General features: G+C 41.7%; 3 protein-coding genes across 10 annotated transcripts in view; 1 reads left to right on the top strand and 2 right to left on the bottom strand.

The window, feature by feature from the left end:
• The window catches only part of LOC126516013 (translation initiation factor IF-2-like), a 101,947-nt gene extending 92,029 nt beyond the window's left edge, over nt 1–9,918 (bottom strand). For 2 of the 4 annotated variants that reach the window (XR_007595990.1, XR_007595989.1), the window contains exon 1: nt 9,258–9,914. Coding sequence is in view for 2 of the 4 variants with exons in the window: in XM_050166138.1 (XP_050022095.1) it covers nt 9,258–9,857 (600 nt within the window). In the remaining 2 variants the exon portion in view is untranslated. Of the gene's footprint in view, nt 1–9,257 lie in introns of all 4 variants that reach the window. The other 2 variants (XM_050166138.1, XM_050166145.1) reach the window with 2 other exon arrangements.
• On the top strand, nt 9,517–23,117 carry Ccne2 (cyclin E2). 4 transcript variants are annotated; one of them, XM_050166117.1, is made up of 12 exons: nt 9,517–9,657; nt 10,829–10,867; nt 10,966–11,065; nt 11,150–11,203; nt 11,770–11,921; nt 12,730–12,865; nt 14,834–14,980; nt 15,668–15,763; nt 16,275–16,409; nt 17,526–17,637; nt 18,147–18,304; nt 18,876–20,359. In XM_050166117.1, the coding sequence occupies exons 2-12, from the start codon at nt 10,854–10,856 to the stop codon at nt 18,987–18,989; spliced, it is 1,218 nt and encodes a 405-aa protein (XP_050022074.1). In that variant the 5' UTR covers nt 9,517–9,657; nt 10,829–10,853; the 3' UTR covers nt 18,990–20,359. The 4 variants fall into 4 exon arrangements, 3 of the variants coding, with proteins under 3 accessions (XP_050022074.1, XP_050022078.1, XP_050022065.1); XM_050166121.1 differs by lacking the exon at nt 9,517–9,657 and adding an exon at nt 9,867–9,937; XM_050166108.1 differs by lacking the exon at nt 9,517–9,657 and adding an exon at nt 9,872–9,945.
• The window catches only part of Ints8 (integrator complex subunit 8), a 47,432-nt gene continuing 44,575 nt past the window's right edge, over nt 20,267–23,123 (bottom strand). For both annotated transcript variants that reach the window (XM_050166090.1, XM_050166100.1), the window contains exon 27: nt 20,267–20,465. In XM_050166090.1, coding sequence (XP_050022047.1) covers nt 20,349–20,465 — 117 coding nt within the window. In that variant the 3' untranslated portion in view covers nt 20,267–20,348. The remainder of the gene's footprint in view (nt 20,466–23,123) is intronic.

Genomic DNA, 23,123 nt, shown 5'->3' with positions numbered 1-23,123 from the left:
TAAGGACCATCTGTGAAAGATGTGAAGGATGGGAAAGTTTGAAAACTAGTTAGAGAGGAAATGACAGAGAAGATGGGCAAATGGGAAACACACAACTGAAATCCCAAGTCGCCAGAGAAAAAGACCCAAAGCAATGGAAGGAACAGGTACTTGAACATCCAGCACCAAGTCAGACCAGGATGCAGGGACCAAGGGAAGGCAGGCCTGTAGGCTCTCTTGAGGCAGTAGCTAGGAGCAGGTCAGAGGCCCAGCCCCCAAGGAGCTGTTCACACAAGATGGTGGCTTAGAGAGGACAGCAAACAGAAACCTACAAAGCTCAGAGTTTAACACCTGTTGTGGAATATGCATCCGTCGCTATCAAAACTTGACATTTATTAGAATTGTTTCTAATGCCTTCAAAGAAATGCAACTTTACTCGTTTAGACGGAGACTATCATGAGTCCCTCTAATCCCAAGTGTCACTCCCGTTAGAGGTTCCACTGTCCTGCCACCAGTGGCTTATTTTTACAAACATGTTACTACATACGTACATGAAGGTGTAACATTTGTCTCACATGCTTTCCAATTTTATATAAATGCAACCATACAGAATATTTCAACTTACAGTCTTTTTTTTTTTCTGGCCAAAAACTATGTATCATTTTTTTTCTTGGCTTTTTAAATTAAAAAGTTTTATTTTCTTTTTATATGCATGCGTGTCTTACTTGTATGTGTGTCTGTATACCATTTCATGCATGGCCCTAGAGGCCAGAAGAAGGTATCAGATTCTCTGGAACTGAACTTACATGGGGGCTGGGAACCAAACCAGGGTCCCCTGGAAGAGCAGTCAGTGGTACTAGTGCCCTTTCTTGGCTTTCTGAGAGCTGGCCTTGAACTTGCAGCTCTTGTCTTGGCTTAGCAAGTGTTAAGATTAGAGACTTCAGCCATCATATTGAGCACATCTCTGAACTGATACCTATCTGTACAGATCCTTCTTTATATACCGTAAAGTTAAAACTTGCTACTTATGCTAGGATCCTCAAATTGCACCCCCAGGAATAAAGAAATGAATCTGTATATTCAAAAAAAAAAAAAGACTTCCTTGTGGATATATAGAATATTTATGACATCTTTATTCATAATAGCTAAAAATGAAAAACTAAGCCATGAGGCATCCACACCCCAGCACATCAACCTATGCCAAATCTGATTCAGCCATTTCCTGCCATCATAGAGAAAACTCCTAACCAAATCAATTAAAGAACCTAATGCCTAGTGTAAGAAGCCATACTGCTACTCTGGGTAACAGAACAGCTACAGAAGAGAAAACAAAAAAATAGGAGAAAATATAAAGCAAGTATTTTGGCAAACTTCTATAAATGAACAAAGACCAAAATTTAAAATATGAACAAATGACACTGTCATTGAAGGTCTGATTTCATCAGAATCTTGGCACAGAAATTGGCCTCTTCAATACATAAATGTTCAGCTTCTAGGGATCGGAACTTAATCTCAGGTAAAGCAGAGAGGGAGATGGGTCGAATGTATGGGCCACAAGGACAGAAAGGAAAATTAAAGTCACATGTGGCTGACACAGCCAGGGATCTGTGGTATGTGATTTGTTACAGCAATGGAATGCTCAGACTAGCATTCCCTCAACCTTAGAAACAAACCTTAAACTAAAGCATGTTTCTGGGAAAAGTATTACAAGGTACTATAAAGTCACCAACCACTCAGACTGTACCAGGGCACAACAGCCCCACCTTTACAATGGCTGACAGACAGACCCTATGGCTGTGCAGCAGCTGGTGGAAACAACAAGCAAGCAGTTTCCTCAGTCTACAGTTCACCATACATGGGTGACACTTGACTATCGGGTTCAAATGCACACACTTCACAAAGACTGTCTGAAGAAGAAAGTTTTGCCTTGTTGCTCCTGGAAAATACAAGAAGGAGAGTCTATTAATTATTTAGGCTATAAAATAGGTTTACAAAAAATTAGACCCCAAAAAGAGCAAAGTGGAAGAGATGGACTGCAGACTCTTGATGACTTCAGAGCTCACTAGGAGACATCTCCCAGCTACATCCCGCTATTGGGATAAAATCTGACCAACTGACTAATTCACGCAAACTCTTGGATGGTGACAAGGACTTAAACAGGCAATGATCAGCTGAAGCTGAGAGAGAATTGGCTTTGGTAGAAGAGGAAACAGAAGGCACATAAGATTCCGATCCCATGATCCCCAACTGCATTCTGGTCTTACCACCCTCCAAACATTCCCCTTCAGGAATTCTAATGCAGAAGGAAGATACTATCTGAGAATGGATCTTTTTAACACATAAACTGAGTAAAATATTAAAAACTTATGTGGAAAGGTTTCTGAGTTAATTTTAAAAAGAAAATTGAGACTTTGTCAATTAGCAGGAATAGACCCAGTAGAAATTATAAGAACTTTTAATAATGATGAAACTGACAAATTATGGGAAGAAAGCGAACCCTGGCAAAGAGTTTATGGTATTTGGGGGGAGTGATTAACAAATATCCCTGAAGCAAGAGAATTCAACTAATAAAGACAATCAGCTGGATCTTTCCTCGCACCAATAATTGGAACCCCTACATTCTGTACTGATGAAATAAATCAGGAAAGGCAGGTTACAGATCAGAAGATCTAAGCAAAGTAGAACAAAGCCCTTATGATTCTGTTCAAAAGTCAGAATTACATGCTTTTCTCATGGTACTAAGGGATTTTAAAGATCCTCTCAATATAGTTACCAATTTGCAGAAAGTTGTTTTGCATACTGAAACTGCTGAACTTATACCAGATGCTTAAGAATTGACTTTATTATTTATTCAGTTACAAAATAAAATCAGAAATAGGAATCATCACATATATGTAACACACATCCGATCCCATATTGGTTTGCCACTTTCTCTAGCACAAGGTAATACAGAAACTGATCAATTACTGTTTGTTTGGAAATTATTGTTTGCAAATGTGCTTTCATAAAAATCATGTCAATAGCAAAGATTTAAAAAAAAAAAACTTTTCTATCACATGGCAACAAGCCAAGGAAATTATAAGGAAATGTCCCACTGGTTCTTTATACAACCCAACCACACTACCTGCAGGAAGTGGCCCAAAGGGTACTCAAAGGAATTAAATCTGGCAACTGTGTTTCATTTTGTAGAATTTGAAAAACTAAAATGTGTACATCACACCACTGAAACCTATTCAGGTTTACAAGGGGCAACTGCTTTGAGTTCTGAAAAGGCGGATTTGGTAATCACACATCTGCTCCACGTTAGGGCCATCCACGGGTATGTTATGCCCGAATTCTGGAACCCAAATCACCACAAGACCAACTCTGATGCAAAAACAGTGACTCTATTCACGAGCGGACAGCAACAGCAACAGAAACAACACAGGGTTTATATAGGAGCAGAGGCTCGGGAAAATTCCAAGCCTCAGGGCTTGAGATTGGCTGTCCCCTAGTGGCAGAAGTGGGAATTCTAGTTCCAGGCTTGGGACTGGCTGCCCTCTGATGACGTAAGGGGCTTTCCAGGCCTGAGAGGAATTCCCAACTGCCAGTAACTGCCTGAGGCCCTGACTGGTCCGTTTTCTCTGCTCAGGGATTGGCTGGTTTCGAGTCAGGGGTAGAAATGGCTCCATTTCTGGGGCCAAACTGTGTTTCTTTTTCTGGTTCTTTCTATCTTTTTAACCCTAATCTTGGGGCCAAGGCGATTATCTTTGGTATGTCCTGAATCTAGGGACTTAGTGCGTTCTTTTGGTCCTAGTTTCAGGGTGCAGGGACTTTTCTCCGGCGCTAGGTTTGGGGACTAAGTGTCTCTTCCCCTGATTCTGGTCCCGTTTTCAGGTTGTGTTTCTTCCCGAGTTGGAGCTTGGAGCCTAGCCATTTGGGGTCTGTGTGTGGGCTGCAGATCAGAGATTTTCTGGGGCCTAGGACTCTCATTCCCCCCTCTAAAAGTAACAGAGGACCCAATCATGGCTCGGAGGGAGGATACTGAGACTGTAGTCCCATCAACTGTACTGTACTGATCCTCCCCGTAATGAAAGCCAGTAACTAATTAAGGACACAGAGCCCAAAAGAAACTATAAGCATTAAAGATGAGTAGGGCCCTTGCAATGCAGTGATTAAGGCTGTTTGCCATGGGGAGGTATTGAATAAATATTTGAACCAGCCCTGATCTTGTTCACGGTCCCTTTTTCTTTTGGCTAATCCCTCCCTATCTTCAGCTGGCGATTCTTTCACCACCCGAGTGGTCCACATAAAAACAACATTCTTCTCCCAATGATGTGCAAAGTCCACCTTGGAGGAATATAAGGTCTAGTCCTCTCTTGTTTTGCAGCACTACCTTGGCTAAGGAGGTTAGGGGCTCTTATAAATGGATTACTGATGTGGGATTCCCCTCTGTATGCTTTAATTACCATTACTTTTTTGCTTTTTTTTAAAAATATTTATTTATTTATTACATATACAGTATTCTCAGTACTCTGCCTGCAGGCCAGAAGCGGGCACCAGATCTCACTACAGATGGTTGTGAGCCACCATGTGGTTGCTGGGGAATTGAAATCAGGACCTTTGGAAGAGCAGGCAGCGCTCTTAACCACTGAGCCATCTCTCCAGCCCTAATAACCATTACTGAATAAAGTAAATTGTCTTGGGCCTGTGCAGGAAATAGAGGTGGGGGGGGGCGGGGGGGAATAAACTGAATGCTGGGACAAAGAAGGACGAGTTGGAGAGAAGCTATGCAGCCCCACGGGAACTTTATCCAGTAAGCCACAGACATGTGGCAATACACAGATTAATAGAAATGGGTTAAATTAACATGTAAGAGTTAGCCAATAAGAAGCTAGAGCTAATGGGCCAAGCAGTATTTTAAATAATATAGTTTCTGTGTGATTATTTCAGGTCTGAGCTGCCAGAGCAGCCAGGAAACAAATAAGCGGCCTCTCCGTACAACAGGTTATGGAGCTCTCTAACCTTCTATGTCCAAGTCAATAGCTGATCACAGGTCATTATAATATCTGTCTTAGACTGCCAGTGGCCTATTCCAGTTTCTGCACCTGCTAGCCTGAGGCTTAGGAGAATGCCCAATGTAAGGGCAGTTACAGGGTCCTTTTAGTTGGGTCCCTGCAGTCACTGGGAAATTTCTTTCTGTATGGTAAATTATCTTAGGGACCAAGCAGACTAATACATAGAAGTCCTTATGTTGACTTAGTATCTGCTCATGAACACATGGAGCAAGCCCAGAAGAGCATGTACACCAACCATTCTTTGGAGGTAAGAGAAATCTATGAGGAGGTGCCTGAACTGTACGGTTGCATAGGGGTCTCTAGGTGTCAGCCACAATCCCTAAGCAAAAACCAAAACCTTCAACTGCCTGTAATGTAAGCCTTTAAGCTTTCTTAAAATTTTTCAGTCATGAAAAACAAGGCAAGGCTGAAAACCTGTCACAGGCTAAAGGAAACTCCAGACACATTTGATACACATTTGAATGTGGTATATCTGAAAGTGCTTGTGGAGGGATAAAAACACAGGTAAGGCCTGTCACAGTGACGAATGCCTGGAATCCCATCATTTAGGACGTGGAGGCAGGAGGATCACAAGTTCAAGTCAACTTTTGCTAGCAAGTCAAGGCCAGCTTGAGCTGGCTATAGACAGTGAGAGACCCTGTCTAAATAAGTTATAGTCCCACCCAGATCCCTGTAAATTGGTTATAATAGTGTACACCTGTGATCCCAGCGCTGGCATAAAGTTCAAAATTATCCTCAACTACAACAGAATTCAAGGCCATCCTGAGAGTCATGGGAACCTGTGTCAAAGCCAAACAAACAGGCATTAGGTAAAAACTAAGGAAAACAGAATAGAACATATATTTTAGTTAATAATAACAACAACACATCAACACCGACTTATTAATGACAAATACATCACCACAAAACATTTGACACTAGCTATATATGTATATACGTTTACATGTGTATGCATACATACATACAGTATATATGATGTACTGTGACACTAGATATGTGTATATACGATTTACATATATATGCATATAGTATATGATATGCTGTGGCACTTGATATATATGTATATATGACTTACATATATGCATATATATGCATATAGTATATGATATACAGTGTCGCTAGATATATATGTATGTGTGGCTTAGATATATGCATATAGTATATGATATTCTGTGACACTAGATATGTGTATATACGATTTACATATATATAGCATATAGTATGATATGCTGTGGCACTAGATGTATATGTATGTATGACTTAAACATATACATATACATGCATATAGTATATATAGCAGGCAGAGAGACATGGGAGCTCTATTCTGCCCACTCTTTTTTCTGTAAGCTTTAAACTATTGGAGAAGCTAACTAGAGAAAGAGTATAAAGGAGTTCGGACAGAGACGGCAGGTCCCTTTGAGTTTAAAGGCATCCTAGTCTACAACACAAGTTCAGAGCAGCCAGGGCTACACAGTGAGATCTTGTCTCACAACCTTCTCCTACCCATCATCCATCAAACTAGCATTTACCAAGGTCCTACAACATACCTCTCTGAGCCATGCGCTAACTACCTATAAAAAGATGAACAAAGATGGGCCTGGTAGTGTAGACCTGTAATCCCTGCTAAGTCAGAAGCTGAGGCAGGAGAGTTGCAAACTCAAGGACAGCCCAGAAAACTCACTGAGACCCTATCTCAAAAAACTGAAAGTAAAAATGTGGCCAAGAATATACCTGTGGTATCTACACAGGAGGCTCTAGGTTCGGGGCTTACGTAGGCACTGGTGTCTTGTTTAGAGGACAAACTATGGGGTACAAACTAAGATCCAGGAGGACTGTAGAGAAGGCATGGCAAAGACACAGGGACTGGAGGTATGTCAGCTGGGTTTGACTTTATTTTAAAGAAACAGGGTTTACTACCCTGCCCAGATTAGCTTTGGAGCCTGCCTCAATTTATCAGTAACCAGAACAACAGGTATAAACCTTGAACCCGGCTTTCTGGAAAATAAAGAAACCTGTTCCTTGAATCAAAATAATTACTCCAAGAAATGTTGTAGAGTTTAACAGTTTATTAGCCAGATTTCAGGGCACGCACAGTAGGTTCTTCAGAAAATGCCAAATTTTCTAAATGTATAAAGGAATTTTATACTCATTCTACGTAGCTCTGGCTGTCCTGGAGCTCACTATGCAGACCAGGCTGGCCTGGAACTTAAGAGTTCACCTGCTCTGCTGGGATTAAAGCTGTGGGTCCTCATGCCTGTCAGAGTTTTATACATTTTAAAGCAGGTAAACTGAAAACTGGAGTGACTGCAGGGAAAAAGTACACCAAAAATGAACTTTGACTTACAAGAGACGACATCCTTAAGACGGTGCCTAAGGAAATACCCAGCACATACTGCAACTGAGCTCACACTCAGAGCTCCACCTGCCTCTGCTTTCCATGGCTAGGACTAGGGGCCCGTGCCAGCCACCCTGACAGAGGGCTGAGACTGTTTTCACTCCTGGTAAGGAGGAAGGGTATATAAGAGACAGAATGGCTTGTATTTACTGGTCATCAATTCTGATTAGTTGATATGGAAGAAGTCTCTGTACACTACCAAATTTAATCTTTTTTATCAGTACATATTAGCTATACAGAAAGAGTTCACCATGACATTCTAAGGCTGCAAAAAACCTTGCTCCTATTTCTCTCCCATCATCCACCCTTGCTCAGTCTCTCTTTAAACAGTCCCTTTCTATACCATGCCCTCCCAACGTGCTGAGGATCAAACTCATGAGAGGTAAGTGCTCTATCACTGAGCCACTCCTTTGTCTTTAATCTTAATCTAGGTTTTGCATGAGAAAACGTGCCATATTCGTCTTTCTGAAACTTATCTCCATTAATATTATGCCCCAGTTCCATCAATTTTCCTGCAAATACAACCTTGTTCTTTATAAGTGAAGAATACTCGATTGTGTATGTCTAGCATATTCATGTAGACAGTGGCCAAAGTTGATTCTGTAATTTAGGATTTGTGAATATCGGTGTCATAATAAATGCTTGTACTTATTTGGTTTTTTGATACAGTTTCTCTATATAGCCTTGGTTGTCTTGGAACTCACTATGTAGACTATGCTGGCTTAAAATTCACAGAGATCCACTTGATTCTGCCTCCCAACTGCCATTACTGCCCAGGTTGGTGCCTTTGTTTTTGTTTTAATGTTGACTCAGTTCCTTTGGGTGTATGCCCAAGAGAATCATCCTAATGTTGTCTTCACTACGGCTCCTCTGTTCACATACAGTAAGGATACAGCCACAGTACATGTCTAATGACTTCATTTACAGTGAAGCTGCGCATATGATACTTAAGACAAACCCTATGTGAATGACAGCCCTCGTTTTTCAGTATATCTTGGTCAAGTTCACCCACACAGGCCATCTGTTTGTTTTTTTTAGGACAGTGTAACTTAGACTGGTCTCGAACTCAGTATGGAGCCAAGGCTGTAGGCCATTGTTTTGCTTATACTCATTAACACACATTTATTGAAATACATACACACACACTGAGCTTTCTCAGCACCACAGGTTAGGTCTCTAACTGCAGGAGGAGGCCGCTCCCGCCTCTCTAGAGCCGTGAAAAGCATTACTGGTTGTTAGGCCTAGGATTCTCTGTGCCTCTCCCTCCGATTCTGTCGCCTACGTGTCACTCGGGGAGAGCGAGCATTAGGCCGGTGTAGAGACTGCCCTCGGAATCCAAAGGTGCACGCGCTGGGTCCTTCCCGGGCTCCGAGGGGCGCATGTCGGGAAGGGCGCGCGCGGCCGCTGGCCCCACGGCCCGAGGGGGGGTCTTTGTTTCCGGTGTGCGCGTAGTGTCACCCGCACACCCGGCCTGGGCGCGTGCAGGCCTCCTGCGAGGTGGCGGGAACGCCAAGCCGGAACGCACGATGGCGGCCCGCCACGTCCCAGCAGCGCTCGCTCTCTTGATCGCCGGCGGGCTGCTCTCCCGCGCAGGACGATCGCGCGGGCTCCGCAGGGCGCGCTGGCGGCGGGGCAGGACGGGGCGGGGCGCGCGGCTGGGGCCGAGCGCACGTGGTGCGGCCCGTCCTGCCCTCCGGCCGGGTCCCACGGACTGACGGACGGACGGACAGCTGGGGACGGCGCCCGGAACCGGGACGAGGAGGGGAGGGCGCGGCGCGAGGGTGTCCCGCTCGCCGGCGGGGCGGGAGGACGCGGCGGACACGTACCTGCTCCCGGGACTGAGGCGCCTCCTTGTGCGCGGCCGGCCCGGGGCGGCCGAGCGGCTCGTCGCCCGGCGGCTGCCTCCGGCCCCGCACGTGGCGGGCCGCGCGCTCCGGCGTGTTTACATTCCGCGGCCGCTCCACGTTGTGCCGCCGTCCTCTCTCGCCATTGGCCGGCTCGGCCGCCGCCGTCTGGCTCCTCCCGGAGGGGCGGGCCCTCGGCTCCCTTCTCCGCGGGTCGCAGGGAAGACCCGGCTTCCCCGGGGCCTGGGTGGGCCCCCCCGTCCCTGCCCTGCGGGGCCGAGCCGCAGCGGCCCGGCGCCCCGAGATCGGACAGCGAGCCGGAGGGCGGGCGGGAGCCGGTGGGGGGCGCCCCGTCAGCCGACTGCAGCCGCGGCGCGCGCAGGTGGAGTGTCGAGCGGGGCGGAGGAGCGCGGTCCGGGAGGGCAGCCCTGCGGCCACTCGGCGCCCGCCCGTCCGTCCTCCCGCGCGCACTGAGGGCAGGGCAGGGCGCGGCGCGCGCGGACGAGCTGGGCGGGCGCGGGCGGGCGGGCGGGCGGGCGGGGGAGGGGAAGGCGCCCGCCGAGGTGTCAGTCTGCGGCGCATGCGTGCGGGGCGGGCCGGACCAGGCCTATATATTGAGTTGGCGCCGGCGCCAGCTGAGCCGAGCTGTAGAGGGTCTGGCGGTGAGGAGGTGCTGGCCGCAGGGGGTTGCGGGAGGGAAGGGGTCCTGGGCTGGCGGGAGCCGCGGGAGAGGAGAAACGGGGGGCCGGAGAGCTGGGAGCCCGCCGGGGCGACTGTGTTCCCCAGGTCGGTCCCTGTCTGACAGGATCCGTGTCAGGGGGCCCGGGAGAGGCGCGGGGTGAGGGTACCCCCAGTGAGGGGCCGCGGGAAAGCCTCTCTGGCCACCCCCATTTGGGGAAGAGCTCCCGCGCGAGAGGATGGAGGTGTGGGTCCCTTTACGGGGGGAAAAATTCTTGAACAGAGTTTCCTCATTTAATTCCCCCCCCCCTCCACTTTTCCCTTTTGCTCTTCTGGAATTGGGGTCCTGTCGCCCCTGCAAGCGGCACTGCCCGCCGGGCGGGGCCGGGAAGGAGGGAAGGGAGCCTGGAGGACGTGACACCAGGCTTGGGTCCCTCCACCCCCTGCTTCCCCGCCACTGCGGCTCTCCAATTTGGCGCGGAACCGGCTTCTCCAGAGCCCGCTCTTAGAGGCTCGCCCAGGCGCCTGGCGGGCCGAGGCCGGGACGTGCCTTTCCCACCCTTGATGCACAGAGAAATGCGTGAATACCCGAAAAATACTCATCGCAGGGGTGCTGGGGTACTGTGCAGATTTCTGAACGCACTCACTTTCCGAGTTTAATTCGGTTGAGGAAATGAGGGCATATATGTAAAATTACTATGAGATAATTAATGTATTTTGGAAAATGACCTGGATTTTTTTTTAAAGGCTCAGGCCACCTTCTGGTAACGTTAGCTGTTCATTTCTGAATCAATTTTAATTGGCACTTGGAAAATATGAATGAATGAATGAATGAATGAATGTGTTCTTGATTTTGATTTTTCTCCCCCATTTAGGGTTTCATAGACCTTAAAGAAGAGAATGTCGAGACGCAGGTAACACTGTCAGTCTTGGAGACATGTTTGAAAATTAGCTGCTGTCTATGAAATACATGACTTACTAATTAAACTTCCTGTCTAAAAACCCATCGCAGTAGCCGTTTACAAGCTAAGCAGCAGCATGCCCAGCCCAGCCAGCCAGACTCCCCACAAGAAGCCCAGATAATTCAGGCCAAGAAGAGGAAAACAGCACAGGTGATTTAAGGAGAATGAGGGAGGAAGGAAGGGAGGAAATGCTTGCTGAGAGCTTAGTTTACAATGGCCTTTTCTATTCTCCAGGATGTCAAAAAAGGAAAAGAGGAGATCAGCAAGAAGCATCAGTACGAGATTCGGGTAATGCAGAACTGGACGGGGTGGGCTGGGGAAGGTTAAGAGTACAGTCCTGTGTCACTGCCTGACAGGAAGGAGCTGCGGTGCAGCTGGCCAGGCGACCAGGCCCGCCTATATACTGCTCTTTGTGCGCTTCCAGGCTACAGGCTGGGGTCCTAATCGCTACTGCGCTGGCATAAAAAGGATGTGAGATCACTCACTGACAGCCTGGCAAGCAGCTTTTTGCGCCCCCTTCCTCCTATGTGTTCACTTGGAGATGGTAATTCTTCCCAAAAGATCCTCTAAGTGACTCCATTTGACTGAATTTTTAAGTTTTTTGCATTCAAGTTTTCTCAACCAGAAAATACTTGCTAAGAAAGAGCTTTTATTTTAAAAAAGTATCCCTGCTAAAATTTCTAAACTCAGAGAACTGCTACTTTCTTTTAAAGTTATTTTATACTAGAGATACATTCGTTATTGTTTCAGTTTTTAAAGGAATGTCTTGTAGTATCAGGATTTAATTTATGAAGGCTGGTATGAATTCTATGGCTTTAAAAATAAGTTTTTCTCTTTCTGTTTTGAAATGACAGAATTGTTGGCCGCCTGTACTGTCTGGAGGAATCAGTCCTTGCATTATCATTGAAACACCCCATAAAGAAATAGGAACAAGCGACTTCTCTAGATTTACAAATTACAGATTTAAAAACCTTTTTATTAATCCTTCACCTCTGCCAGATTTAAGGTAAAATCAAAGGCTAAAACGGTAGAATTAAAATAATGCCTTGTGTTTTCTTTTGACTTCATTGTAAGACAGAGAAACCAGTTTACCTTTTTAATACTTCACTTATTGAGAAATAGGTATCATTCTTCATGAGACAATATTATTTGCAAATGTTAGCAAGTGATATATTTAAAATCCATACTCCTTTTCACTTGCTTGGTACGTGCTTCTGACTTAGCAGAACTGAACTATTATTTAAATGTAGCTTTAATAGTTGTCTAATTAAAATGGGAACACTTTAAATAGACTTAACCCACTTATTCCTTACCAAGCTTACTATCAGTTATGACATGACTAAGAGGTACAAGCTTACAGAAAACATTCATTTAGTAATTGACATTTAATTTGAATGAGCAAATTCAGAGTTCTGTATTTCAATACATCGTCCCCACCCCTGCTTTGTTCCACCTTAACCTCATAAGTGATACTGATCCGTAAGTGGCGCTGCTGATATATTTTTCAGTGTTGGGACTTAATTAACATTGTGATCATATATTTTAAGTATTTTTCTAGTTTGCTTTTTAAAAGTTACCTTGAACCATAACTTTTATAAATTATAAGGAAGGATTGTACAGCATTCCTGAAATTTACCAATAAGTGGAAATCTTGGAGTTGACTCCAAGAGCTACTTTTTCCAATTTGTAATTGTAAGTTGGAGTTGGGTGTTTGAAACGTGGAGTTATGTTAGTGCAACCGGAACTTGTATCGATGACCGAATATAAATTATGTCCATGTCCCCNCCCCCCCCCCCCCCCCCGCCCTCTTGTAGCTGGGGATGTTCACAGGAGGTTTGGCAAAACATGCTGCAGAAGGAGAGCAGATACGTACATGGCAAACACTTTCAAGTTCTTCACTCTGACCTGGAACCACAGATGAGGTCAATACTTTTAGACTGGCTTTTAGAGGTATGTTCTAAAAGTAGACATTTCTCGTGTCTATAATGAAAAACTTTTAGATGGTTGTGTGCTTTCCCTGTGACTTCAGGGTATCCTGTCCATTACCTTTTGTGAAGCACAAACTAGTTTGTGGCACGTAAAGTAGAATATGACTTGTTTTTTTTTCCTTGTAGTGCTGGGGATTAAACCTAAGGTCTTGTGTGTGTTAGGCCAGCACTTAGCTATCATCCCAAATCAACTACCTTTTTTAAGAGTAAAATCAGGAGTTGGTGGCATATCCCAATGGTAGTATGTCCTCAGTAACAAAGCAGAGAGTAAAATCCCAAGAACACATCTTTTATGATCCAACCCAAAACAAAATCAGAAATCCCTGCCATGCCTGGTTTGGGTCTACGTAAGGGTACAGAAGGTGAGTAGAATGTGCAGTTGACTGGGTTTAGTACAAGCCCATGAAGAACAAGCTTAGGCTTCAAAGCCCTCAGACATCATGAATTTTGATTTTATACCCTAAACCAAAAGTATTTGTATACCCAGAGGCCCTAAGTCCTCTCTCATTTAGCTTCCTCTATAATGTATTCCTGTTCCTTCAGAAATACAGTATACTTCTGGGTGTTGTGTATGCCTGCAGTCCACAAAGGCTGAGGAGGAAGGGTAGGACTTTTAAGGCCATCCAGGCCACATAACACGCTCCAGGTCTCAAAAAAAGGAAAGGATAGGAGAAGGAGAAGAAAAGGAGAAGGAAGGAAGATGCATCATACTATCGATGTAAGAAGTATCAGTAAGCCTGGAATCTCTATAGATCTATGTAAACATTTTTTTTCTTACTTGGGTCCATTCCTTTTCTCTGGATTATTATAAATTCCTCAAATTAGTGCTGAGGAAACAATTACTTGATGTTAAAGATTTACAAGTTTCAAGGAAGCCAGTACAGGTTATAATGATATCTCAAAATAAAATGAGGGGCAGGTGGTGTGTGTGTGTGTGTGTGTGTGTGTGTGTGTGTGTGTGTGTGTGTGTGTGCATATATCTTAATGGTGAAATGCTTGCCTAACACAGTGAAGCCTGGGTTTAATCCCTAACTGGGGGGAGGGTGTAGATTCATTCTAAGTGAGGAAGGCTGGGTGGACAGTGGGTAGAAAAAACATATATAGTATCTCAAAAATTATCAGAAATGTTTCCAAGACAATAAAATGAGGTTGTTATCAGGTATGACTAGAAGTTTTTACTTTGTATGATGACAAATTTATTTTTAATCTGAATGTAAAAGTAAATTCATTGTTTGAAATATCTTAAAATGACCACACATGGAAAAGAGCCTTTTTGATATGCAATATCTATTCCTGGTTTTAAGATTTTCATTATGTATAACCTGAGTGCAGGTGCCCAGGTCAAAAGAGGGAATCTGATCTCCTAGCACTGAGGTTGTAAGCAATGATGAGAGGCCTGGATTCTGGTGCTAGGAGTCAGTAGGTCTTTGCTTCTGAGCCGTTCACCCCAGGTATCATACTCCTGATTTTAAAACAGTATAACACAGGAACAGAGTAGTTCTTTAATATGATCGGTGTTTGCTTTAAACTCATCTATTACTGTTCCTATTTTCTCGTTTCCAAAAAGGAGATAATGGCATCCATTTCATAGAGTAACTCTGAAAGTTAAAAACTTTCCTTTAAGTGTGGGAATGGCAGTATTTATTCACAATAGTGAAGAGGAGGGTAATTCCCACTAAGCCAAAGTCATGGAAAGATTTAACACCAATGTTTATATTAGCTTGCAATAAAATACAAAAAAGAAAATTGTAAAGGTAGGAGAATGAGGATAAGAGCCTCGCTGCCAGTACATGCTAATCCCTCACTTATGTTAGCGCTGGCATCCTAAAGAGGTTAGTTAGCCTCTTTTAGTCCATCACTTGGTATAATAAAGGTGACTTTATAACTTGGGTAAGTTCTAAAGATAACATCTGAACACTTGGTTCTTCAGGTATGTGAAGTCTACACACTTCATAGGGAGACATTCTACCTTGCCCAAGACTTTTTTGACAGATTTATGTTGACACAAAAAGATGTAAATAAAAATATGCTTCAACTCATTGGGATTACCTCATTGTTCATTGCTTCTAAACTTGAGGTAAGTTCTTAAATTTCATCCAGATAAGTCTTGTTGTCAACCTAGATTTTAAGTGAACACATTAATCTCAGGATACTATTTTCTGTATTAAATATTTAGGGAACAGGAATTGTTTTTTTTATAGTGAGGATGGAAGAAATTATCATAGGTCTTTATTTTAGTCTCTAGTTCATATAGTTTATCTATATTAGTCTTTTAAAGTATTGCTGTAACCAAAGCAAGCATAAGCCCAGTATGTTTTGATAAATATACATTTTTACTAAGTTAATGTGTTCAGTTTCTAGACTATTGTTTTGAGTGGCCCAAGCTGGCTTTGAACTCACTCTGCAGCTGAAGATGACCTTGATCTTCCTACCTCCACTTCCCAAGGAAAAGGATTACAGGGCTATATGCAGTGCTGGAATTTCCTACACATTAAACAAGCACTCAGCCAAATCAAATGAACCACGCCCCAACTTATTTATAGAATAATCTTGTTTTGGTCTGATCACCGGACTAGACTGTATCTAAAAGGTTGTTATTCTTTCTTAATTGAAATAGCAGATTAAGATATATACTGTTTATCAAACTTACATGGTTTTGATATATAGTTACTTTGTGAACCTGTCCTTAAAACTGAAGCCCATGTAGTCTGTATATAATTTTGTTTTTATTTAAAATACTTAATAATAATTTTCTAAATTGAAGGAAATCTACGCTCCCAAACTCCAAGAGTTTGCTTATGTCACTGATGGTGCTTGCAGTGAAGTAGATATATTAAAGATGGAACTCAATATATTAAAGGTAATAATAATGTCCTTTCTTGGTTGCAGCTTTGTAATATAATAGTTAGGAATGAACTTCAGATATAACAGAGCCAAACTTAAGGGCAATGAGATGACTCAGCAAGTTAAAGGGATTTAATTGCCAGAGAGGCTTGACAACATTTTGATTCCTGGGGAACCCACGTGGTGTAAAAAGTTGTCTCTGACCTCTACATGCAAGACACAGCATGTGCCTACCCCAAAAATGAAGATAATTTTGAACAAATTTTTAAAAAGAGCCAAAATTCATTTCTTAATCTGAGCAAAGAATTCTATAGGTTAATGCAGCAAAAATATTGGTATTGATTGATGGTTGGTGAGGAACTTAACCTCTCAACTCTACTATATATATATAATGTAATACATGCATATATAGTTACTAATGTGATTGATGGTTGGTGAGGAACTTAACCTCTCAACTCTACTATATATATATGATGTAATACATGCATATATAGTTACTAATGGACTTTTTAAAATTTCATTGACAGGCTTTAAAATGGGAACTTTGTCCTGTAACAGCCATTTCCTGGTTGAATCTTTTTCTCCAAGTTGATGCTGTTAAAGATGTTCCTAAGGTTCTTCTACCTCAGTATTCCCAGGAGACATTCATCCAGATAGCTCAGGTACTGACCCTGTTTCTGAACATAGCTAATGTTATTGTCGATGACAAATTTGGATAGTGTATATAGAAGTCCTAGGCTACACAACAAAGTAACATACTGAGTTAAATCTTACTTGACAAAACCCTTTTGACCCATAAAATACTGTCCCTAGCATTTACATAATTCTAGAGAAGAAAGTCTTAAAACTTTTATGAACATTCCCCCCCCCCTTTTTAATGGCTTGGGATTGGAGTAAAATACCTTTGTTATAAAATGGAGAAAATGTTCACAGCCAGTTGTCTTTAGAATTTTATTTGTTTTCAAGACTATGTAGCTCTGGCTGTCCTAGAACTGTGTAGACCAGGCTGGCCTCAAACTCAGAGGTCCACTTGTCTCTGCCTCCTAAGTGGGATTAAAGGTGGCATATACCACTATCCCCAACCTGCTGTTATTTAATCTAATTAAACTGCATTACTCAATATTCTATCTGTGGTAGTATTTCACTTCCAGCTCTCTTCCAGTTCATGTCACTTTGTTGCCTGATGAGTATAAAACTTAAGTTTTATTCACTGAACAGGAATTGCCTTAAACCTCTGAAAATCTAGCCTTTATATCACTGCAACTGCTACTGTTTCGGTATTGCATTACCAAGATGATACTTACCTATCTACTTGATGCTAAGAATACTGCATTCTAGCTTGTCTAGTTTACTGTGTCCGTTTTAAAGTGTAATTTTCCTGCATTTAGAATCTTACAATAGCTTCAATAAACTTAAGTAGTAGTGCTCTAACTTCTAAAATGCGTTTATAAGTTAACTAGACTACTTCTATCTTTCCTTGCCTTCAGCTGCTCACCCTGGCTAAGGAAGAAAGGTATTTCTTACTTACTTCATAAGAAATACTACCTTTGGTAATGTCATTCTATCTCAAACATTCTCTACTGGCCAATTCTTCTGCCTAGTTTATTATCTAATTTAGAAGCCTTCACTAGTTTTTTTCAATCTGGCTGAAGTGCACACCCTGCTAATACATTAAAACTCTCTTCCTACCTTAGAGTTGGCAGCGATGGTATATAAGCTACAAAATAGGAACATACACATCTTTTAAATTACTTAAACTTTTGCTTTTTCCTTGTCAGCTTTTAGATCTGTGTATCCTCTCTATTGACTCATTAGAATTCCAGTACAGAATTCTGGCAGCTGCAGCCTTATGCCATTTTACCTCCATTGAAGTGGTTAAGAAAGCCTCAGGTATGACTATATTGTTCACTTCTTACGTGTTCACTTTTAATGGAACTCAGGAATTTTAACACTTATCAAGCTCACAATTTAATAATTTACTGATTGTTTTCTGTTAAAAGTACTTTATAGCCTTTAGTGTATCTCCACAAGCAAACTAATACGTGGAAATGAAACTCATTTGAAGCAAATAAGCACAATTCTACTTTATAAATGTGCACTGGTTAAACAGCTCTGAAGAGGCCTGAAAATGTGGCTCCGTGCTTAAGAGCACATACCGCTCCCGGAGAAGAGCACAGCCTGTGACCCAGCACTTGGGAGGCCAGGCCAGGAGGCAGCCAGCCTGGGCTTCAGAAACTAGGAATTCTTCCAGCTTTGGCTCATATAAAGTTTGATTAATGTGTGATGATTTCTTTGAGTTTTAAATGACTTAAAAATTAGAAGCAGAACAAAGTACATTGGGCATATTAAGGTAGTTTCTGTGGCATAACTTTAACATTTTATTAACTTTTCCAATTTAGGTTTGGAATGGGAGGACATTTCCGAATGTGTAGACTGGATGGTGCCTTTTGTCAGTGTAGTAAAAAGTGTAAGTCCAGTGAAGCTGAAGACCTTTAAGAAGATAGCCATGGAAGACAGGCACAATATCCAGACACATACAAATTATTTGGCTTTGCTGGTATGTTTTTTTGTTTTGGGGATTGGTTATTCTTTTAATTTAAATTTTTTTATTGTTTTTTAGATCTTGCTATCTAGTAAGTCCTACAATTGATGGAGAGGGTACTGTGGCAGACAGTTATATAAGATCATAAAGGAGAAAGTAACAGTCACACTGATTTTAAAATGTAAAGGAGATAATAAAATTAAGGCAACTTGGTGCCACAAGCAGTAGGGAGGCTGAGGCAGCAGGATCATGATTTCAAGGCCAGCCTGGGCCACACGGTAACACTGTCAAAATATTGCTGTGAAGCAGCTCAAAATCAAAACCAGCAGTTGAGATAAGAAACTAAAAACATGTTCTTGTTGTTGTTTTAAGACAGGGACTTACTGAAGTTAGCTATATAGACCAGGCTGACCTCGAATTCATAAAGATCTGTCTGCCTCTGCCTCCTGAGTGCTGGGACTGAACAGTTAGTTGGCTTAAGGTACTCTTAGAGTAAGCTTGATAGTGTCAAATAATATCTGTTTTACCTTCTACATACTTGTTTTATCTTAGCTGTTAATTATGGTAAATTCCTTCATATGTACAGAGTGAAGTGAACTATGTGAGCACCTTCAGACAAGGAGGGCAGTTGTCACCAGTGTGTAACGGCGGCATTATGACACCTCCGAAGAGTACTGAAAAACCATCAATAAAACCCTGAGTTAACATCCAATTGGATTGAAAAGATACTGGATAAGGTTCATACAAATGAGTAAGTTTGACAGGAAAGTAGTGTTGTGGCTATCCTTGCCCACTGAGGAGTTACACTGCCATTTTGTTTAAAAACTGCATCAATTTGGCAATAAATGCCTAGGGTACATGAAGCCGTGGGCTCAATCCCCAGCACTACAAAAGAACAAAACAAACTTAAAAAAAAAAAGTTGGCACTAAAGAAATTTCCTCTAGCTGTTTAAAAGAAAAGAGGACTTGTTTACAGGGGTGACTTCACGCCCAAGGACAGTGGCTAGAAGCCAGCAACAATTGGTGCTGTAGCAGTTTCTGTTTGTTACTGTGTTTCTCTTGATAAACTAGGATTTATTTTATCATTGGAATATGGACTAAACTAGTGATACTTAAAAGATACAACGCTGACACAAAACTTTGATTCCTAAGTTCCTATACTCTTGAATGGTGCAATTTGTCTTTTGAAAATGAAATTTAAACTTATTTACAAAGATTGTTTTGTAATACAGTGACTAATTTATCTAAAGCTGTTTGTAACAAACAATGATAAAACTTGAATTTTTACAAATGGTGAAGTTCAATCTGTTTTTAGTTTGTCTTACCATAATATTTCTTAATCAGTAAGGCACGAACCAAATGTTTAAACTGTTCTAAACAATGGGAGAACCAAAGAAATTATAATCAAGATAAATGCTTTGGCTTCTATGGGTTTTTACTTAATCTAAAGGTTGCTTTATGGTCGTTTCATACATCACAATCTGGATAAAACTTTAATGCCTTTTCAAACTATTTATATAGGAAAGTCCCTTTATTGCACTAAGCTGTCCCTAAGTATTTCTGAATTATAGTGTGAAGCTAGGTAGGCTTTATGTTTGCAAAACTGGCAGTCCATTTTTAAGCCCCATCTTATGAGATGAACTTAACATGTGACCTAAACTTCTATTTTCTATGGCAGAAAAAATATTAAATGTATACTGACTCCTAGAAATCTATTTATTTAAACTTGTTGTATATAGATTAGCTACTTATACATTAAATATTTTAAGTTAGCCTTTGAAAAAGAAATTTGGGCCTAAAAAGTCAATTTCATCAGAAAAAAATGATGCCAGGTTACCAGACATGTAAACCTTTTCTCTCTTTGAAGAAATTGTGAACTATTTGTTAATGTGTGACGTTCTTGTATAGTTTTTGTTTATAAAACTAGTTTGTTTCAGTTTTTGTCTGAAAAGAAAACACCACTAAATTGTACATATGTATTATATAAACTTAATCTTTTAATACTGTTTATTTTTAGCCCATGTTTAAAAAATAAAAGTTTAAAAAATTAACTAACTGCTTAAAAGTAAAGTTTTGCCATTGCTTGTAGAAACTTCTTTTTCCTCCTCTGTGCTGCCAGCTGCAATACTTCTTCAGGGTTGCTTGCATTCAACTCTGTTTGGCCAATGGCTTTGATCTTAAAACAGAAAAGTATTATCAGAAATTTAGTTAACAAAAAAAAAAAAGTCAAGTCTTCCTAGTAGTCCACATAAGTCAAAGTTAAAATAACTAGACAATTATAAAATGTATGAGCTACAGAAAAATTAACACCTGTTGCATTGATCTACTATGATTTCCTTAACCATAGTTTATAGTTAGAACCTGGTAGAACATTTTACTACATTAAATAAATTCCTTTGTGCTTACGGGTAAGCAGGAAAGGAAGAGGCTGACTGGGGGTGGGAGCACAAACCACACAGAAGGAAGTCAAAAGAGGCTATGGACAAAACGGGTAATAGTAAATAATCAGACTGTGGAAAATACTTGACAGTGTAGATGCCTGACAGATTAAAAGTAGTAAGTAAAACTGGCTCAGAGTGGCCTCTAATGTAATAAACGATACGGGGCTTTAAAAATAATATAGTTTTAAGTCCAGCCTAATCTTCATAGTGAGTTCCAGGGCCCCTAAGGTCACATAGAAAAATTGTCTCCTCACAGGCTATTGCTGCTGTCTTTGGTTGCCTCTCAAAAAGGAAGGTAAATTTACCTACTCTTGAAGACACGGTATACTTCACAGGGCCCAGAGTCTCCTGACCTGCATCTGATGATCTAAGTCTTGTGAAGACTAGCTCCTATGGTACCAGAAGGCATCATGCAAGCTTCCAAAGGAAGTAAGCAAGCAACAGTCTTACTTAGCTGTGCTTCCTGTGAACCACAAGCAGCATGGCACAGTATCCCCAAGGGTGCAGTAGTGTCACTCAACCTTGGTAGTAACCAACAGCTCTCTAATTGGACCTAAGGCCTACTCAGCAGGAAGGAAACCATGCCTCATATTGGAAGCCTGTCCAACCCCCAAGGCTGCTAAAGCCATGGATCTTGAAAGAGTCCCCAACCACTTTATTGTCCTTATACCCATCAAAGAGACTTCTCTGCACCAGACAGAGACCATTACAGAAAACCCAGTCACAACAGATATATCTACAAAGAACTCCCACATGTAAGACTCAGGAATCATTTCGGAAGAGGGGTCTTAAGATTTTCTGAACCAGAGGGTAAGGGAGTTTGCTGTGAGATTGTGTCTCCTAGGTGTGTTAGGAGCCCATAAACCCTGACAAAATGAGCTGAACAAGGACACTACACATGCTAACTAAAGTGGACAGGGCAAAGCTTACAAGGCCTCAAGAAATGGCCAGACCAGGGAAGAGTCCCCATCTGTTTATTATTGTGTATATACATACACATACATGCATGGAACAATTACTTTTTCAAAGCCATGAATTTGAGAGAAAAAAAGGGTATATGAGAGGGCTTGGAGAGGAAAGGGAGGGAGAAATGATATAATCTCAAATGCTTTTTAATGATGCAGTATAAAAATACCAAGGGATTACTAAGAATATTACTTTCCAACCCCAGGTAAATGGGAGAACAGAAGCAAGCTGGATCATTGGTAAAAGTACTTGCCATGCAAGCCTGATGGTGCCATGGTAGAACTAGTTTCTCAAAAACTGCCTTCTGAATTATATATGTATACTGTGGTACACATCACACACATGCACTGGGGAGACACATCTGTAATTCTAGCATGCTCTGTGAAGAGATGGGAAGTCAAGACAATTCCCAGAACCCTACAGAACCCACTGTCTAATGTACCCAGCAATGAACAAAAGAGCCTGTCTCAAAGTTTCTACCTTCTGGCAAGGATCAACACCCAAGGTTATCTTCTGACCACCTCTTATGCCCCATAGCACAAGTGTGGCCACACTTAAACACTACAAACACAATGTATATACAGCATTAGTAGATGGAAGAAGGTACAGCATTCAGTCGAGCAGGCAAACTGTAGGCCAGTCCCAATTAAATGTTTCCTTTATAAGAGCTCCTGTGGTCATGGTGGATCTTCACTGCAATAGAAACCCTAAGATAGCTAGCAAGATGTTCAGTGGGTAAAAGCTTGCTGTCAAACCTGATATCCTGAGTTTCAATCTTTGACATTCAGATACTAGGAGATAATAGACTAATGTAAGTTGTTCTCTGACTATTAAAATACACCCAAACATACACAGAAATGTTTAAAAAAAAAAAAAGATACAAGTAAAATTTAAAGTACTTGTTCAGTAATTGTTGGGCACCATTCTAGTTTTCTATGAACAAGGCTTCACAGAAGAGTAAATACATAGCATGTCAAATGTTGGCAGATGTTGCAGAGAGAGAGAATAAGAGTAGGAAGGTGGTGGAGGCATGCTAGTCTAGAAGATGTCCAGGGAAGGCTAACCACTAAAATAGCAAGGCAGAGACCTGAGGAACCTGAATGCTCCCAGATAAGAAAACACCAAAGGACCCTCCCCAGAGAAGTAGTCTTCTTAACATGTTTGAACAATAGTAGGGATATGTGTATTAACGTTAACAAAGGGAAAAACTAAACCAGTAAGTCACTATAAGGATCCAGTGAGATGAAAACTCACTTGAAGATTTACAACAGGTAAATACAATGCTCTAATAAAGTCAAGTAACATTACAAGTAGATAAAGATAACTAAATTCTGGCAGTAAATGGGCAAACACTCTTTGCTCAATGGTACAAATCTAAATTAATATTCTGAAAACAACATCACTGCAGAACGGGGTAAAGCAACTTA

The sequence above is a fragment of the Alexandromys fortis genome, unplaced genomic scaffold, assembly GCF_014885135.2.
Source record: "Alexandromys fortis isolate MF-2015 unplaced genomic scaffold, M_Fortis_MF-2015_v1.1 scaffold_18, whole genome shotgun sequence".
In the NCBI taxonomy this organism is placed as follows: Eukaryota; Metazoa; Chordata; class Mammalia; order Rodentia; family Cricetidae; genus Alexandromys; species Alexandromys fortis.
Note: the sequence above shows the minus strand (reverse complement) of the source record. Positions and strands in the feature narration are given on the sequence as shown.